Source organism: Eublepharis macularius, chromosome 19 (assembly GCF_028583425.1).
Source record: "Eublepharis macularius isolate TG4126 chromosome 19, MPM_Emac_v1.0, whole genome shotgun sequence".
NCBI lineage: Eukaryota > Metazoa > Chordata > Lepidosauria > Squamata > Eublepharidae > Eublepharis > Eublepharis macularius.
The window spans coordinates 12,434,872-12,454,961 of NC_072808.1; the positions used below are offsets into that span (position 1 = coordinate 12,434,872).

The 20,090-nt window shown below is 46.5% G+C and overlaps 1 protein-coding gene across 5 annotated transcripts in view; it reads left to right on the top strand.

Moving 5' to 3' along the window:
• OLFM2 (olfactomedin 2) overlaps window positions 1-20,090 on the top strand; it is a 227,038-nt gene that overhangs the window by 156,669 nt on the left and 50,279 nt on the right. For 4 of the 5 annotated variants that reach the window (XM_055003584.1, XM_055003582.1, XM_055003583.1 and 1 more), the window contains one exon: window positions 13,752-13,907. In XM_055003584.1, coding sequence (XP_054859559.1) covers window positions 13,752-13,907 — 156 coding nt within the window. Of the gene's footprint in view, window positions 1-13,748; window positions 13,908-20,090 lie in introns of all 5 variants that reach the window. The other variant, XM_055003585.1, reaches the window with a different exon arrangement.

Sequence of the window (20,090 nt, forward strand, 5' to 3'; positions counted from 1 at the left end):
GGTGGTTCTCACAGATTAAAACAAAGGGTCTAATGGGCTACTGAATGGCTTGGATGGGCCACTTTGGTAATCAGATTGTGATAAGTGACACCTCAGGAAGAGGGGACAAAAGAGGGAGGGGGAAATCCAAGTGGGCTGAAAGGATGTTCCAGCGGACAGGGCTTGTCCTGATGTCATCAGCTTCTGGAATGCGGAGGTTCCTTTGAGATGCATTCTCTAAGTGCTTGGGATGGTCAGCACTTAGCTCTTCTCCGGGGCGGCTCCTAAGATATGCAGAGCAGGGCGAGGGGCTCTCGCTGCGGACGTGGTGTGCCCGCTTCACCGAAATGGCTTCTCAAAGCAGTCTTCTTCCCAGGGTCTTCTGGCTGCCTGAGAACATGGATGCCGGCTGGGCATAGCTGGGGCCGGATAGCAGGCTGCCCGGTAGCGAGGGCAAGCTCGGGGACCGGCCCGCGGGAGGCTCCAGGCGGGAACTGACCAGGGAGCGCCTAGCCAGGCTCGCTGGAGGTTTCCCCGGCAGGCGCCCGGCTGCTAGCAGCGGCTTGGGCCCATATGAGGCAGGCTTCCATGGAGGCAGGGGGAACAACACTTTAAAACACAGTCCAAAGCAGGGAACAGGCACGGTCCGTGGCAGATGGCAATGCAGGCACGGGGCACACTTGTAACAGAGTCCAAACACACACTGGGAATTCCAGATATAGGTCAGGGCAGGGCTGCCCAGAAAGAGAGTCCTTTGTGCAGTTAACCAAACATGGAGTCAGTAAACTACACAGTCTATAGCAGCAGCAAGGGTAATCGACACGCAGGCAGGAAACTGACACGTGTATCAGAACACACACGTGCAAAGCAATCTTTGGTGTAGCAGTGAAACAGCAATGCAGGAAACTTTAACACAGTTCATGGCAGGCCTTAAAGCAGGGGAGGGGGCCTACTTGGCAACATGTTGGGATATGTCTCCAAACTCACAACTATTTCCATATAAATGCAGACTCCAAAGTGAGTCTGAGAGCCAAGCTGCAAGTGATGAATAACACTTGAACGGCAAGTGGATTGAGTGGAGGGCATGAACAGGGAGAAATACACTTGCCGTTCAAGTGTCATTTGTCACTTGTAGCTTAGCCCTCACGTGTATTCCTCCCTGTTCACTTGCCGTTCACTTGCTCTCCACTTGATCAAGTGGAGTGCAAGTGAACTGGGAGGAATACACGTGTGTCTGTTCACTTGCCAGGCAAGTGTCATTCCTCACTAGTAGCTTGGCTCTGAATTGCCTTCGGTTCCATTGCTACAGCTAACTCGACTAGCAGCTTGTTCAGCTGGAACTAGATTAGTTGACTGGCATGCCAGTTGAGATACCACACACAGTTAACTGAGCAAGCAAATTGCATTTGCTGATATCTCCTTGCAACGACTCTTAACCCGGGGCTGTGGACGTTGTGCTGCAGCATGTGACGAGATGAGAAAGGAATGGATGCTTGTGAGAAATAAGTCCTGGATTCTTTGAGGTCTGACTCCTTTTTTTTGCCTTCGTCACCAATCCCTGCTGGAGGTAATGAGACTACAGCCAGGTCAGAGCAGCCATTGCATTTAAAGGGAAATTTCCAGTTGGGCGGCTGTTCTGGACAGCCACGGGGAGCCAGGATGAAGCAGAATCAAGACCCACTAGCTCTGCCACTGCTATCGGGGCTACTTGGCTTGGACCCTTCATTGATCATTGACCGTTCTCCAATTGCCTCCTCCTGCAGTGTGGTTATTTTGCAGGAAGAAGCAACAAGTGAGCCAGTGCTCATAGTGGCCGCAGCTGGGGCTGATCAATTTGGTTTGCTCCCAGGCCATTTTAGCTTCCCAGTCCACCATTGGAACTCAGATCAGAGATTGGGTATCAGTAAATGGTCTCATTTCTGCCTGCGGATTGAGTGGAGTTTGGATCAAGAAGAACACACAGACAAGATCATATGAGAATACTAGATCTTCTGTCGGCAGAGCTCCTGAGAGCCGGCTTCCTTTCATACTTGGCGAAAGACCCAAATAAAATTACCATTTCATAATGAAAAGCCAAATCCCCAAACTTATGCATAAGCAACTTGGCTGAGATCAATATGGAGACGTGTCAGCTGCCTTCCCACTTTTGATTCCTCTGATCTTTTGGCAGAAGACGGGGCACCTTTGGCTGCTTCTCAAACCAAAGCAGCTGCGAAGGTTGGACAGGGTATAAAATTACAAGAGAGGCTTGTCAGTTGTTATTTGAACTGAAGGGAAGTTAATAATGATTTTACCACCTCAGGGATCAAAAGGTTGGGAGAGGGCTATGGAGACCGCCCCCCTTTTTTTGCAGAAATGTAGACTCCCAAAGCTATTTATGTCAACACCTCCAAGGTCACCCAGACAATTTACTTATCCCAGAGGAAGGTAGATGTGGTGACTAGGTTTTCTTATTGCTTTCAGTAGCAGAAATGTGACTTCTTTAAAATTAGTGATTATTATTTGGAACAACAACAACGTTTGGTTTATATACCGCTCTTCAGGACAACTTAATGCCCACTCGAAGCGGTTTATGAAGTATGCCATTATTATCCCCACAACAAAATACCCTGTGAGGTGGGTGGGGTTGAGAGAGCTCTGAGAGAGCTGTGACTAGCCCAAGGTCACCCAGTTGGCTTCAAGGGGAGGAGTGGGGAATCAAACCCAGCTCTCCAGATTAGAGTCCTGCGCTCTTAACCACTACACCAAACTGGCTCTCATTGAGATAATATACAGTAGATTGCCAGACCAAGAAATTCTAGGGCAGCTCATACTAAACTAAATGATTTACAATGTTAGCCGGGAAGCGTAGTTTTAAAAGACAGAGCTGGTGGAGATCGCTCCTCAGAGGGGTTGTTAATTTCATCTCCTCCTCCTGGAAGGCTTTGTCAATTTCATCTCTGCAGTCTAAAACTGTGTGGGACCAGAGGGCAGTGAGGAATGGAAAGGGGCTGGAGCTGCTTTCCAGAGCCGGGCTTGGACCTGGAGAGGTTCTAATGGGCTCAAGTTTCCCTTTTGGCATTTCACAGCCCCTTCACACAGCTCCAGTGTATAGCAAAGCCTTTGCCCTGCTGCTGGCTCTGTCTTTTTAAACTACTGTTTAGAGACAGACAAAAGACAACAGACAAAAGTCTGTTGGGAGAAGTTTGGACTCCAGCTAGGCTTTATGTGCCCCCCATTTCAAAATCTTATACAAACTGTAACATTGAACAGTGTGTGTGTGTGTGTGCGGGGGGAATTTAATTCACGCAGACTTTGGACCCCAGTCACTATGAAGATAAGCTTAACATTGAGTGGTCAATGGCTGCTGCAAAAACAATGAAGGAGGTTGGCTGAACAGGGCTTCCAGCAACCAGAAAGTAAGACTTAGGCTGCAGTCCTACAAATGCTTACCTGGGAGTAAGCTCCACTGAATGCATCAAGACTTACTTCTGAGTAAACATGCACAGGATTGTGCTATTGGATGGAACTGAATAGGCGTAGTAGAACTCAATGACTTTTTTCAAGTAAGTATCTGCAAATATGTTGAATTTGTCAAGTTATTCTGATCAGAGAGTTTGGATTACGTTAGCACAAAGCTCCGATCGTGGAAAATCTGCCCCCTCTCCTTCAGTTGGTGCTCCCTGGTCGTCTTTAAGGCAAGAGACAAACAGAGGTGGTTTGGCACGTAGCCAACCTCTGTGCAGGTTTGCCACTGCTTGCCTCTATTTAGCAACACTGGGCTTCCTTGGTGGTCTCCCATCCAACTACTGACTAGGGCTGATGCTGTTTAGCTTCCAAGATCTGACAAGATTGGGCTAGCCAGGTCCATCCAGATCAGCAATTCGTCCTCTAACTGTTAAAAGGGATGCTGGATTTCTTCTTACGAACATTTTTGTTTCGTTGTCTTTCTCAGATGTTGTTTCTTGCACTGTCTCCCTCTAGTGGATTAATGAAGTGTGTCTCTGTGTGTGTATCCTATCTCCAAAAGCAATAGACAGCCTCTCTGCAATATATCTGTGTGTGCACAGACATTGGGGTGGGGAGAATCCTCATGAAAACGTATTTTAAAAAACAGGGAAATCAGCTAAGGGAAGGGACAGAAAAATGTATAATTGTGCAGGTTGAAAATGAAATCCGGCACTCAAGTCAGAGTTGACTTGTGCAGACCCCTGGTGGAGTTTTCATGGCAAGAGACTATCAGAGCTGGTTTGCCATTGCCTGCCTCTGCAGCCCTGGTCTTCGCTGGAGGTCTCCCATCCAATTACTAACCAAGGCCGACCCTGCTTAGCTTCTGAGATCTGACGAGATCAGGCTCACCCAGGCTATCCAGGTAATGCAGTACAATGAGGCAGAGCAAGAAGGGAAAGAATGGAGGACCATGGAAGTATATTTTCCCCTTCACTGTGCATCCTTTCAGGGGCCCCTCTCATACTCTTTATTTGTAGCTATTTATCTGCTTCATTTATACCCTGCCTTTCTCCCCAGAGGGCATCCAAAGCAGCTTATATTGCTCTTCTCTCCAGTTTATCTTCACAACATCCCCACAAGTTGGGTCAGCTGCAAGGGCATGACTGGCCCAAGGTACCCACCAGGCTTCCAGGGCAGAATCAGGATTTGAACCTGGGTCTTCCAGATCCTAATCCAATACTTTACTAGAGATGGGCACGAACCGGAAAAAACCCAAACCATGCGGTTTGTGGTTCGTCAAATTTCATGAACCACGAACTTTCATGAGCCTGCCCCTGGTTCACAAACCGGCTCATTTGGTTCATGAAAACGTCACATCCGGGTCAGAAAATCATCACTTCTGGGCCAGCAGAAGGTCACTTCCGGGTCAGCAGAAACTCTGCAGGAAGTCCATCCCCTGTTGCCTAGGAAACTGATTGATTGGCACCAGGCTGTCTGTAGTCACAAACCAAAAAACGAACCAAATGAACCAGCCTAAAGTTCATGGTGGTTCATCAGAAATGGAATCTGATGAACCGTGGTTCATGAACCACGAACTGGCCTGGTTCGTGCTTAATTTTGGTTCATATTTCAGTTCGTGCCCATCTCTACACTTTAACCATGACACCATATATGACACGCAGAAATGTGCAGAGTCTGCATTCAGATGGGAGAATGGGACTGCTCTTTTGGGCGGCAGTCAGACTTTCCGACAATGTCCTCTTTGGCCCTGAGGCACAAGGGATTCCACTTCATCATCTGCTGGTCCCTTTGCTAGTTTGGCAATGTCTGGGGGAAAGGAGTCTTGCAGCTAGGCTAACAATACCATTTTCCTTGCATGGCTGCCTTGCCTCTAGAAGTCTCTCTACACGAGATGCCTTGGTGCGTGTTCCTTAAGTGTAGGAAGACACAATGTTAGCCAGGAACTGTAGTTTAAAAAGACAGAGCCAGCAGCGATCACTCCTCAGAGGGTTTGTTAATTTCATCTTCACCTTCCCGAAGGCTCTGTCAATTTCATCTCTCTGGTCTAAAACTGTGTGGGATCGCAACCAGAGGGCAGCGAGGAATGGAAATGGGCTGGAGCTGCTGGGCTTGGACCTGGAGAGGTTCTAATGGGGTGAAGTTTCCCTTCTGGCATTTCACAGCCCCTTCACACAGCTCCAGTGTATAGCAAAGCCTTTGTCCTGCTGCCGGCTCTGTCTTTTTAAACTAACCTTCCCAGCTAACATTGTATCTCCCGACACGAGTTCTACACATGTCAGATGTCTCATGTAGAAGAGACTCTAGAAGGCTTATGATTTTGACATGGCATGGATTCAAGCACAGGGGGAAATGTTTCCTCTGAGGAGAGCCTTATTACGTTCTGGACTCCGTCCCATTCCCAGCACTTTGTTTTTGAAAAGGAAGCTTGTGTGTCTGGCACATTCCTCCCCTTTCCCCCGACATCAGTATTCAGCTCATGCTGGTCACATTATTATCATCCATATTTCATGGGTGCAAAGCCGGGGAAAGGAGCATGAATTCCAGCTGGTGCTCCAGACTGTAGGTTCCAGCTCAGCTCCCCAAAGGGAAGGCTTCATTGTATGCCTGCCGAAGCAGGAATGCGGAGCAATCCAGTCTGTAATACAGCCGAGGGACTCAAGAATGTCTGGATGGATGGACCCGGCTTGTCTTAATTTTCATATATATTAGTTCTCTCCATCTGTCTATATACTATTTGCAACCTCATATTGGAGAATGTGTTTGGAAAGGGCAGGAAAGGGCAGGAAAGGAGGAATCTTTTATCACTAGAAGAGACCCTCCATTTTTGGCCTGAAAGTGAGACATCGAAATTACCCCTGCCTTCCCTTCCCCCCCCCTCTCAAAACCCCACTGTTGCATATAAAAGTTGCACTATTGCACTGCCCTTTGGTGACAAGGAATGTCACTGATTGGCCAGAACGAGGGGGCTGAGTGGGCAAAGGGAAACAAAGGGCCTGTTTGCAATGACACTGAAGTTGCTTCCCCAGTTCTTTATATGCAGTTCCTAGTTCCTTATTTGCAAATCCAAACAGAAATATTGGGGAAAATTGACACGCTCTGCATCCCAAAATAACGTTTGAAGGAGCACATATCATACACCTTCATGTTCAGAGCACTCTGCCCTCCAAGTGGACCCATGCTGGGTCCATCCCCTAAGCCCAGTTCTTGTGTTAATTGCTTTAGAGTAGGGTGCCCCCAGGATAAATGCCCAGGCAGGAAGGGGTGGGGAAGCAGCACCCTAAAATAATCTTTAGATTACCCCAGATCACACAGCCCTGCACTCAAGAGACTGTCCACTACAAGAAGACATGCGCTAGAACTTCAAATAAGGGAACCAACTTCAGCTTTGCCTGTTTGCATCCGTTCAACACAGAAAATCTGAGAACCAAACTACAAGTGACGCCTGACACAGGTTGGACACTTGTCAGCTTCCCTCAAGTTTTGATGGGAAATGTAGGCAGCTTGGCGGAATGTTGGACAAGTGACAGTTGAAAAGTCTGTTGAACAGCAGTGAGAGAGCCAAGCTGCAAGACCAGGATGCCTACATTTCCCATCAAAACTAGAGGGAAGCTGACAAGTGTCCAACCTGTGTCAGGCATCACTTGTAGCTTGGCTCTGAGTTTGGGTCCAGACAGCAGTGTTTGCTCAATTCCTCACTCTTATCTGGCAAACATTTCAGGCATTTTATAGCCTTAAGGGTAGTTGCAAAGCACCACACACACAATTTTCGCAACAGCCAGAGGAAAGGAGCTGGTGGCAGGGAAGGCTTTAAGTTCCAAAATGGAAACTTCTGATCAGACTTAGGGGTTGTAGATTGGATTTCTTCTAGGAGAACAGATTGAGCAGAGAGAGGGGATTAAAAACTACAGATTCCGGTGATCTTAGGGCCAAACTACAAGTGACGAATGACACAGGTTGGACACTTGTCAGCTTCCCCCAAGTTTTGATGGGAAATGTAGGCCGCTTGGCGGAATGTTGGACAAGTGACAGTTGAAAAGTCCATTGGATAGCAGTTGGAGAGCCAAGCTGCAAGACCAGGATGCCTACATTTCCCGTTAAAGCTTGAGGGAAGCTGACAAGTGTCCAACCTGTGTCAGGCGTCACTTGTAGCTTGGCCCCCACTGGTACAGTGGAGGTTCCAAGCATGTAAGACAAGCTAGTGGAGAGCCAAACTGAATTTCCAGACTGCAGATAGTTCCACATACAATTGATGCCATTTTTCCGAAACGGGGGCAATTTGGATCCAGACGTTGGGCTTTTGAAATGTACAGCCAGCCCTAGGATTTATACTTGGGGAATCGTATTCTGGCTTTGCTATTAATATTTCAAAGAAGAAGGTGAGGTGTGTGTCCACGTGTCAGGGATTTAAGGAATGAATGATCTTTAGTGCATTTCGTAGATGAATAAACATCTCTCATTAACCATGGATTAGATCCAACGGGATGAAGACTGCAGACTGCTTTCACTTCCCTCCAGCAGTCCCTTACAGCTCCAGGAATGTTGATTCCCACAGTCATAAGACATATGAAAACATTATAACCCACCTGACCCAAACAACATGAAAAAAGTCCAGGCACCACTAAGCAAATCAAGATACTGCAAAATCATTATAAACCATGGACACTGCCATGATATAAACACAGAGTGGCTGCGAAAGGAGGGCGAGGTGGTCAGAAGGGGGACAAAATGGGACTTACTTCCAAGTAAACATACAGTTGTACTCAAAAGTGTTATATTCGGTGGGCCTTACTCCCCGAAGGAACTGACGCTCGACTCACCGATGGAGGCTTTGAGGCCGGCGGTGCGGACGGGGGAACGGCTGCTGGCTCCGGCTTCCCCCCCCCCGGCATGCTCGTCGGTCCGGGCAGCCAATCAGTTTAAACCTTGGCCGCCCAATCGGGGCGGCCGGGGGGGTGGCTGCCGGGGGGCGGGGCCAACCGGCGGACTGGAGGGGAAGGTTCTCCCTCTGGTCTGGCGGCTCTACATTTAAGCAGCCCCGGCCCCGCCCCCCGGCAGTTGGCGCCAGGATGTGCTTCCCACCCTCCACTCCTGGTATTATGCTGTTTTGTTTCTTTCGTCACAACTTTGGCGGGTAGCATTGGATCGGATCTCTATCTGGGGGGCCAGGGCCATGGCCTTGGTACCCTGTTCAGGGGATTCCCATATGGAATCTTGGGAGTGAGGTGAGGAGCAGATCCGAACGGGGGTTGCCGAGGTGCTCACTGCCAGGTGGCAGGGGGATCTGGCAGGGGTACACACCCATCTGATCCCCCGCTAATGTCACTCCTTGGTGCCCCCCCTTCAGCGGGGGTCCTGAAGGGGGGGAGGGCTCGGTGGCTGGCAGGCGGGCCAGCCTTTTGCTCGGGATCCGATCCATATGCTTGCCAATGCTCCTTGTATGTTCTGTTCTTAATAAAGTTGTGGCCTATTTTACCTCCAGCTCTGGTGTGGGTCTGAGTTCTTTAGCACGCCGTCCCCCCTGCCGGGCCTCAGCATAGGCTGCAAAAAGGTTGTTAGAATTGCAGCAGCAGTTTCCTTTCTTGCTCGTTCTTAATGCGATGTTTCCGCAGGAATACTTTAACCTTAGAATTATTTAAAGCAATTGATTTCAACCAATTCATTAATCACCTTAGGTGTTAAGTCTTCTATTTCTTTCCGCCTTGATTTAATTGAGGCCTTTAATGAACAGAAATTGACTTTCTTAGCCATCATTCTTTGAAACTGAAGTTCATTTTGTAAGACATCATTTTAGACCTTTTATTTCCTTTGTAATTGCTGTCTTTTGAAATCAGTAAAGTGTCTGGCCCTTTTGACCGTTTTGATTTGTGATTGGAAAGATTTGGGGGAGAGCTAGCATGTCATGGAGTGGGTACGTGGTTATCAATATCATACTGGTCAATGCCATTTGTAAGTAAATCCCCCTGCTTTCATACATATCTTTTGGAGAGAGTTGAGTTTGGTTCCCGAGCCCGTCTGTGTGAGCTACTAAACATCCTTCTGGCACCAAGCAATATATCACTCCTACTCTCCGCTTAGGTTAAGGTAAAGGTAGTCCCCTGTGCAAGCACCGAGTCATTACTGACCCATGGGGGGACGTCGCATCATGTTGTTTTCTTGGAAGACTTTGTGGGGTGGTTTGCCATTGCCTTCCCCAGTCATCTACACTTTACCCCCAGGAAACTGGGTACTCATTTTACCAACCTCGGAAGGATGGAAGGCTGAGTCAACCTGGAGCCGGTTACCTGAACCCGGCTTCCGCCAGGATCGAACTCAGGTCGTGAGCAGAGCTTGGGCTGCAGTACTGCTGCTTACCACTCTGCACCACAGGGCTCTTGCCACCAGATAATACGTATGTACTTGCTTTGTTTATACCCTGCCTTTTCCCCCCAACAGGAACCTAAAGCAGCTTGTATAGTTCTCCTCTGTTTGACCCTCACAGCAACCCTGTGAAGTAGGTTAGTCTGTGAGTGTGTGACTGGCCCAAGGTCTCCCAGCAAACTTCCATGGTAGAGTGGAGATTTGAACCTGCGTCACCCAGATTCTAGTCGAATACTGTAACGAATACACCACCCCACCCGTATGATACAAAACAGTAATGAAAGTAAACAAGTTTCTGGCATAATGATTGGGGTGGGTAGTGAAGAAGAAGCTCAGAAGTTGCAGGAACTCAGTTGTTGGATAGTTGCTAAAATGAGAAGTATCGGGGTTTAGGCAATCATGGCAGCCAATAGTTTTGCCATGGAAAGAAGCCCAGCTTCGTAATGCTCAATACACAGAGACAGGCTGCAGTTGCTGAATAGAGAGGGAAGGAATTGAATGCAGAAAGTTGGTACAGGTGATCTTTCGGATCATGTTAACTGCACAGTTGGTTCCACCCACTACCCATTCCCACCATTATCCCACCAGTCAGGGCCAAGCTACACATGACGAAAGACACTTGCCTGGCAAGTGGATTGAGTGGAGGGCAAGTGAACAGGGAGAAATACACTTGCTGTTCACGTGTCATTCGTCATGTGTAGCTTGGCCCTCAGTCTTTTTAAAAAGCCTATCATCACCAGCAACCCACAAATAGTAATAACATTCAATTTATATACCACCCTTCAGGACGACTTAACGCCCACTCGGAGCGGTTTACAAAGTATGTTGTTATTATCTCCACAACAAGAGAGCTCTGGAAGAGCTGTGACTGACCTGTAGTTTTGAGAGAGCTCTGGGAGAGCTGTGACTGACCCAAGGTCAGTTTTGAAAGAGCCCTGGAAGAGCTGTGACTGACCTGTAGTTTTGAGAGAGCTCTGGAAGAGCTGTGACCGACCCAAGGTCAGTTTTGAAAGAGCCCTGGAAGAGCTGTGACTGACCTGTAGTTTTGAGAGAGCTCTGGAAGAGCTGTGACCGACCCAAGGTCAGTTTTGAAAGAGCCCTGGAAGAGCTGTGATTGACCTGTAGTTTTGAGAGAGCTCTGGAAGAGCTGTGACTGACCCAAGGTCACCCAGCTGGCTTCAAGTGGAGGAGTGAGGAATCAAACCCATCTCTCCAGATTAGAGTCCCGCTGCTCTTAACCATACACCAAACTGGCTCTCCCTATAAACACCCATGTTGAGCATTGCTCAACACAACCTTCTTGATGTTCATCATGCACTAGGGCTCAGTGGGAGAACATCTGCTCGGCATGCAGAAGGTCCCAGGATCGATCCCGGCCACCTCCAGTTAAAAGGGTCCTGGTAGTAGGTGATGCGAAAGACCATGTCCTTAGATTCTGGAGAGCTTCTACCAATCAGAGTAGACAATACTGACCTTGCTAGACCAAGGGTCTGACTCAGTATAAAGCAGTTTGTAGTGTTCATGGCTGCTGTGGCCAATCTCTAGGTTTTTTTGGTTGCAGCCCCCCTTTATGGAACAACCTCCCTGATGGTATCTGAAAGCCCTCTTTGCTGATAACCTCTAGGTAAGACTAAACATGATTCCAGTTTTTAAGCAGAGTCTAGATGGCCATCTAAGAGCAATGCTGATTCTGTGAACCTAAGCAGATCATGAGCAAGAGGGCAGGAAGGGTTACATCAGTGCTTAGTTCTTGTGGCCCTTTCTTACATGCCCAGCGCAAGGCCAATCGCCACCTTGAGGACAGGTAGCAATTTTCCCCAGGCCAGTTTGGCTAGGGATCCTGACAGTGTTTTGCCATCTTCTGGGCATGGAGCAGGGGTCACTGGGTGGTGGTGGTGGGGAGATATTTGTGAATTCCCTGCATTATGCTGGGGGTTGGACTAGATGACCCTAGAGGTGCCTTCCAACCCTATGATTCTATGATTCTAACCTCCACAAGAGGCAGTAAGACAAGAACTTTTCAGCATGGCTTCTGGGGAGATATAAGAGGCTACAAGTGTGGTATTTTAATGGTGCACTTGTATTACTGTGCTGGCTTTGTTGCAAGTTTTAATTTTGTTCCGTTGTTTCTAAATTAGATATGGTTTTCCATCTGGGACCCCAGATTTCTAGGAGAAAAGTATGCCTGTAAATATTTTATATGAATAAATGTCATTTTTTACATCAAGAAACTATATGCAATAAACTTTCTCAACAGAGTATTAAAAAAACCCGACTCCCTCTCATTTCCAAAATTTCCACAAGCAAAAAACGCTTCCCGAATCTGAGTTGCCAACATGGCAAACCTTACGGGTTTATTGGTTACCGCGATCATAAATGTGAAATGGTTACAATATTCTAAAGCAGTGTATACATACTAAAGAGGAGGAGAGAAGCTGTAGCAGAAAAGGACTTCACTTCTGAATGGCCCGTGCTGACGTTTCAGAGTGGCTAATCTTTTGCCATTCTTGCTGATTTTGTTTCCAAGACGAGAAGATGGCCACTGCCCTGTAGTTCTTTGCAATATGCTAGTCAGGTCAGAATAGCCAGAATAGCCAAGAGGACGGAAACAACTATACTGTACCTCCAGAAATGTCTTTTATAGGTGGTGATGGAGAGTGCCCTCAAGTCATAGTTGACTTATGGCAACGCCTGGCGGGGTTTTCATGGCAAGAGACTTTCAGAGGTGGTTGGCCATTGCCTGCCTCTGCAACCCTGGTCTTTGTTGGAGGTCTCCCATCCAATGACTAACCAAAGCCAACCCTGCTTAGCTTCTGAGATCTGATGAGATTAGGCTCACCTGAGCTAGCCACGTCAGGGCTAAGTTGTGGAATTAACTGCCACAAAATGGAGATGATAACCAGAAGCACAAGGGGCATAAAGATCTGACAAATGTGTGGAGGGCTGAGTCCATCAACAGCTATTAACTATGATAGTTAAATGGAACCTCCACATACAGAGGCAGTGTACCTTTGGAGAGTTGGCACAGTGATCAAAATGGCAGGGCAAAAGGCTGTCAACTTCATGCCCTGCTTCTCAGCACCCACTTGGCTAGCTGCTGTTGGAAATAGAGTGCAGGGCTCAGGCATTTGGGCCAGCACAGGTTGGTTGTGTCCTTACGTTCAGAACCATTTTTATGCTTCCGTGTGGGTTTGACACTCAGAAACACTGCATGGACATCTTTTGACAGGGGATCCTGTTTGTGTGAAGCCATAGCCACGTGCTTGGAGCTGATTTATGCCAGCAGTAGCAACCTACTAAAAATGAGTGATTATGAAGGTTGTTTAAAATCACTGTAACACAGCAATACTGCAACTGTACGCCTGTGAATATCAGTGCCAGGAGGCAACGTCGGGAAGGCCTCATCCTCCATGCCCTGTGGTTGGCCCTCCATAGTAACTGGTTGGCCACTGTGTGACACAGGACACTGGAGCAGATGGACCACTAATCTGATCCAGCAAAGTCTTTACCATTTAACGTAGTCCAGCGCCTGACAGAGCAGGAACATGTCCAACAGTAGTCAGGCATAAAACTCCCAGTGATAGACGCATCTCGTATCTATCTGTGGCTAAGCTGAGGAACAACCATGTTAATCCATTGTAGTGACGATATATCCTGTGACAGCTGTAGCTGCAGAGCTGCTGTATCACCGTGGTTAAGTGGACAGAAGAACCATTTCACGGTCATTGGGTTCTACTGCCTATTTTTTTTCTCTGTACTTACGTGCGTGTTTGTGTATGCCACCATGCAGCTGACTCTTAATTCATAGCACTTTATATTATAATTGATCTATTAGTCATCAAAGTGTAGTCTTCATGGTGTGGATCTATTTATTTAACTAGAGAGCCCTCTTTCGCTCCCCACATACATCCATTCCATCCTTTTGACAGTGTGTCTAATGTCTGTGCTCTTTTTCCATTGAGCAGGTACAAAACATCTCCCAGTCCATGGTGGAGCTGGACCTTCGGACTTACCGGGACTTGCAGTATGTCCGTAATACCGAGTCGCTGATGAAGGGGCTGGACTCCAAGCTGAAAGTGGCCACGGAGAGTCAGAAAAATCTGAATGCCAAAAGTTTCCAGGTAACTCTGCTTTTGCCCAAGTCTCTTTCTGTGGGGTCACCATTTTGGGACGGCCAGTTTTTGAGGACTGGATCTACTGCAGCTAAAGTGCAGTTGAATTGTTTTGACTGATGGGGCAACGTGTCCTCTTTTGAAAGCAATGGGAGGGAGGAATTGACAGGTATTTTTAATCACACAATGGTGGGAGAAGAGAAGAAAGCAAAATTGGCTAGCAGGAGAAAGGCTCAGAGGCAAGCTACAAGTGATGACTGACACAGGTTGGACACTTGTCCGCTTCCCTCAAGTTTTGATGGGAAATGTAGGCATCCTAGTCTTGCAGCTTGGCTCTCCAACTGCTGTCCAATGGACTTTTCAACTGTCACTTGTCCAACATTCCGCCAAGCTGCCTACATTTCCCGCCAAAACTTGAGGGAAGCAGACAAGTGTCCAACCTGTGTCAGGCGTCACTTGTAGTTTGGCTCTCAGTTCCAATGCTTCCCCTTGGCAGCTTTTCATTTTTTTAAAAAATACCACAGCCTTGTTATACATCGTTGTGTATATAAGGTGTAGTTTGCCCCTGAAGCTAGAAGTTATGATGACAGGATTACACCAATAGCAGCAAGCCTACATCTCTCCTTCTCTCCCCTCTAATGCAGAGCGAACAATAATGCCTGACACAATGTTGTGCGTGTTCCCCAACCCCACGCTGCACATCATTGTTTGCTATTTGTGCGGGCAGAGAAACTCACAACATTATATTATATCACGTCTTCTCATTTATAAGAAGTTACAGAAAAGAGAAGGAGGAGATGCTGGTATTTGGTGATAGCCATGGAACTATAATTTCTGGTCAGCCTGATTCCCCTTTAAAAATACACCTTTTATAGAGAGAATGTGGGAACAGGTTGTGTTGGGAAGGAATATTCTGTATTGGGAGTAAGATATCTTGCTTTAAAAAATTGAGCGCCGTGCAAATTGAAAAGAGAATTTACTGCTAATCGAGCCGTGTGATCACTACCATGTTAGGGCTCTTGATGCCTTAAAGAAATCTGACAGCGAATATATGGGGAAACCCCACCGCAAGCCAACTTACTGTCCAAATTTAACAATTCTTCAAAGAGAATTTTTTCAAAAGCAGTATTATAATTAGCAATTCCAGTTACCACCTCCATAAAGTGAATAAGTGTAAACAAGTATAAAGTGCTCTGTAGGTCAATTGATTACAGAAGTTTTCACTTTATTATTATTATTATTATTATTATTTACATTTCTAACCTGCCCTTCCCACAAGCGAGGTACAACAGTTATAAAACACAATACAAATATTAAAAACAACAGTTCAACTACATCTGCATAAATCTCTGTGTTAATTCATAATTTTGAAGAAAAAAAGATACTTTTTAAAAGAAGGTAAATGTGGGTGCTGGAGAAGAGGCACTGGAGAAGAGGCATTCTCTATTGTCGGCAAAGAATGCCTCTTCTAATTGGTCACTCGCCATCTGCTGTTTTTATAAGGGCACGTATTGAAAGTAAAAATGCTCACTTATCTGGAGTACCTTTTTAGTTGCTCAGTTTTTAAAAATAGATTCATCTAACCAATTGACTCATATAAAAGAACAGCCCTCAGAACAGTCCCTCTGTGTCTGTCAGAGAACATGAGATAAGGCTGTTTATATTCCATAGTAAAATGTTCCACAATTCTCGTCAACAAAGCCAGTTTTTTTAGGAACAACTGCCAGGAACAACTTCACTTACTCTGAGAGCACTTCAACAGCGGGATGCACTGATAATTATAATAAAGGAGGTCTGTTTTGCTTATTATCATTGGGCTGGGAATGCAGTAAATGGTAAATAGGAGTATTTTTATTCTCTGTTGGGACAATTGATTGATTTGAAGGTGAGAGAGGGTTTTTTTTGGGCAGTGTACTGACAGTGTTCGTGCCATTTCTTGCTGACGTGTTTTGGGCTTGATTTAGTTATGATTTTTCTTTTGTATGCAGAAACGGTTTTTAAAAGTGGACCATTTCTGTGGAAGGTTGTGCAAGTTTGCACAGGAGTGCACATGAGTGCAAGTTTGGCCTCTCTAGTCTATTCTCCTTTGAGAATTTACCCCCCCCCCCTTTAGAGGAGCTTCTGTCTCTTGATGGGAACTCCAGTTGACGCAAAATACAGCTTTTCATTTCTGCCAGGAGCTCTGCGGCATGTGCCTTATGATGCTATTATTAAAACATCATTGACTGTCTATTTGTTTCCAAGCTCAGTTCAAGATACTGAGAGAGTGAGTGGCCCAAGCTCACCCAAGAAGCTTTCCCGGCAGAGTATGGATTCGAACCTGATCCTAGTCTGGCATACTATGCATTGTGCTGTTTCTTAATAGCTTGTTGTTAATGCTTGTTTTTTAATGGCTTTAGCTTGTTCTTAACAGCTTGGACTGTTTTTATGGTTTTTATGCCTTGGTTTATTGTTTTTTGTTTGTAAGCCAACTCGAGCAGATCTCTGAAGAGGCAACATACACTTTTGCTAAATAAATAAATAGATGGGGTGTCCCTCTTTGTTTGACATGGGGGAGCACACACTATCTAGGGAATTTCAGACTTATCCCAGAGAGAGAGAGCTTACCGTCATGTAGGGATTTGGCTGGATCTCCTGGTGGTAGACTCTGTCCAAAGGAGATGTAGGCGTGAGCAACTTGGCCTCGAATTTGACAGCTGCAGAAGATGGGGCATTGATTAAATGTTGGAGCTGTTGCAAACAGTTTGGCGAGTTATAATCACAACATGCACGTGACCGACCCCCAGGGAACTCTGGGCAACGCTGTCAGCAGAGGAGGTGCCAAGGACTCCGACTGGGAAATCCAGGGTCAGTGAGAAGAAATAGGACAAAAAACAGATGAATGATGAGTTGGACACCATTCCTGCTGAATGCTTGTTGTGGGGTGGGTGTGAATCGTTTGAGAGAAAGACCAGGCAATCCACAAATCACTTGTGAAATAATTTATTAGGTAAAATGTGGAGGGAGAACAACGATTCAGCCCAGCTGTCCCTTTTCCTGGGAAGAAGAAATTAAGAGGATGTCTTTCCATATTTATATAAAAGTCTTTTAAGGACCGGTAGGGGGATCGCTCCTCAGCTGTGTTTCAGACTGTTGGCGCAGTATATATGCAGCTGTCAGGACAATGAACTGATTAACAATTTAAAAAATGAAATGTTGCCCTCAAGACATAGTTGACTTAGGGCGACCCCTGGTGGGGTTTTCAAGGCAAGAGACTAACAGAGGTTGCCTGCCTCTGCAACCCTGGTCTTCATTAGAGGTCTCCCATCCAATGACTAACCAAAGCCAACCCTGCTTAGCTTTTGAGATCTGACGAGATTGGGCTCTCCTGGACTATCCAGGTCAGGTGATTAACAATAACAAACGCCATATTTATGGAACTAACAAATTGGATAGGAAAAAAGAAATAAATATAGCTGCCTTGCTAGTTGAGAGAGAGAATGTGTGTGTGTATGTGTGTGCAGAGTTAGAAAAAAAAGGCCTAAGAATGTTATTCTGTTGACAGGCAAGGAAAAGCCCTTTTAGAAAGAAGGTACACTCCCTACTGTACTGCCTAGCTAGAACTTGCTGCCTCCTGCACGAAACATTACTTACTCCTACTTAGAGCTAAACTACAAGAGATGAATTACATGAGGACGCTCATGTGAAGGGAGTCACAACGTTAGCCGGGAAGCTGAGTTTTAAAAGACAGATCGGAAGGCTGTGTCAATTTCCCCTCTCTACAAAGCCAGCAAATACCACTCCTCAGAGGGTTTATTTCCTGTTCAACCCCTGAAGGCTCTGTCAGTTTCACCTCCCCTTCTGGAAGGCGAAGAGGAAATTAACAAACCCTCTGAGAAGCGATCTTTGCAGACTCTGAAGAGAGGGGAAATTGACAGAGCTTTCTGATCTGTCTTTTAAAACTTGACTTCTCGGCTAACATTGTGACTCCCTTCACGTGAGCATCCTCGTGTAATGTATCTCTTGTAGTTTAGCTCACAGACTATGTGTCATTAAATCTATAAATTACCTGCCAACTTCTTTTCCACAGATCTGACAAGATCAGGCTGTACCATGCTGGCTTCCCTCCCCTCCCCAGTATACTGGTATCCACTATAAACACCACACATAGCACAAAGCATACTTGCAGTTTTAGCCTCTTGGTATAAGCTGTTTCATTTGGCCACCTGCTTTCTCAGAATAGAGACCAGAAAGAGCAGGGCATCTTGACCCCAATCTCAAAAAACAGGAATGGGAGGAGGAGCCTCTCAGACAAAAGCATCCATCTCCTATTTAAACATTAGGATAGTCTGTCATGCTCGTCCTCTAGCCAATAAGAAAAAGGGTTAAAGAATACCGATCACAAAGAATATTCCCGTTGGGAGATTTTGACACTTAATGCAAATGCCTGGCAAGGTTGAGCTCACTAAGGGAAGGCACTTATTTAGTACGGGTTTGAGAGAAGAAAGGAATTTGAAATCTCTGCTGCGTTGTGCTAATCAAAAACAATTTTCGCATTCTCAGATCGGCAATAAGGCAGGTGTTTGACTAGTACCAAGCGTGATACTCGTTATATTGACAGAACAGGCCACAGGTCTACTTGACCAAACTTTCAGAGTTCAGCTAATAAAAAATGGGGTTTTCCATAGAGAGTTGCCGTCTTCATACCTGGCATGTGAGTTTCCTGGTTGGATACTCTGGCTGCGGTAGGAAATTGGAAAAATACTAGACTTGATGGATACTTAAGGCCAAACTAGACATGATGGTGTCCTCGTGTCCACCCTGGGGCTGGCTCCACCATTTTAAACCCTAAGCAAAAAGAGGCTCCCTCGGGAACAAGCAGACCCTGTCTATTTCACAATGCTTTTTAAGGGCTGTGTGAGCTGCCACCCCGCCCTTCGTGAGGTCGCCGCCCTCCACCGTTCTCCCAGGTGCCCGGTTGGGATTTCCCTCAGCCTCAGAGCTGGACAGGGGTTAGCATTGTCAGTCTATGGAGTTCAAGTTACTCTGATTTCATCTCCCACCCCTTGCTGCAAGAAATCCAAGGTCTCTTGAGTCAAAGGTTCTTTATTGAAAGATTATATTCAAAGTACAGGTGTCCATAGATAATCCAAAGGCAAGAAAGCTTCTGTCTGAACACAAAGCTTTGTTGAGAATGTCGTGTTAGTTACATGTTGCAATATATCAAACCCTCCTTTCCATTCCCCCCCCCATAGGCCCAGCTAAAGCAGAGGTTTGGGAATGTGAAAGTAACTTCTCCAAGGTCTGTGGCTAGCCATGCTAGATAAGGCCATCCTGGGAACACAGCTGTCTCTGTGAACCTGCAGACAAACAACACTGGAAAAATACATTAGTGAGGCATCACTGAGGAAACAATATGGCAGTACTGTGGATAGCAGGCCTGACAAGCATCACCCGTATCCTCCCTCTGCCTTCTGACACCTGCACACTCACTCACCAGCCCTGGCATGTCAGCTTCCTCATCCCCAGCTTCACTGGGACTTTCCCCTTTTAAAGCCCTTCTCTGCCCCGCCTCCCTTCCAATCAGCCCTCCCGTCTCCCTTCCTCCCTCAATCATTCCCTGTTTCCCATCTTTGGTATCCGGCTCCCAATCGGTCTCTCCCCTTGCTTCTCACATAGGTGATCCCGCCCCTTCACCCTCCCACAGCTGCGAGGCTGCAGGCTTGCCAAGCCTGGAGTACTTGCCCCCCAAGATGGCCGCCTCGCTCGCCCTCAGGTCCTTCCTCCTATTTGGTTACTTATACAAACTATAATATCAACATGATGAATCATTTCCCTATGTTTTATCTTCTCATCTTTATACTAAGTTACCTTAATTCATGTTAATTTCTGCCTAAATCAAAGAAATCCTTCCATTTCCCCCAAAATTTGACTGTTGGTCTATTACGTAGATAAGTAGTTAACTACAGCAAAATTGCAGCAAGGGGTGGGGGCTGCCTCTCCACTAAAGACCCCCAAGTTTCAAGATTCCCAATGCAAAAAGAACCAACAAAGCCCAACAGAAGCAACATCAATCTAGTCTCAGCTCAGCAGAACTTATGCCAAACCAGAGAATCCCAGAAATATGCTGGGGTAACCTGTGCAGGTGTCCTTTTGATTTTTGTCCCATCAAACATGTACGAAGTGTTTAAACGTAGGCGGTTTGTCACACAT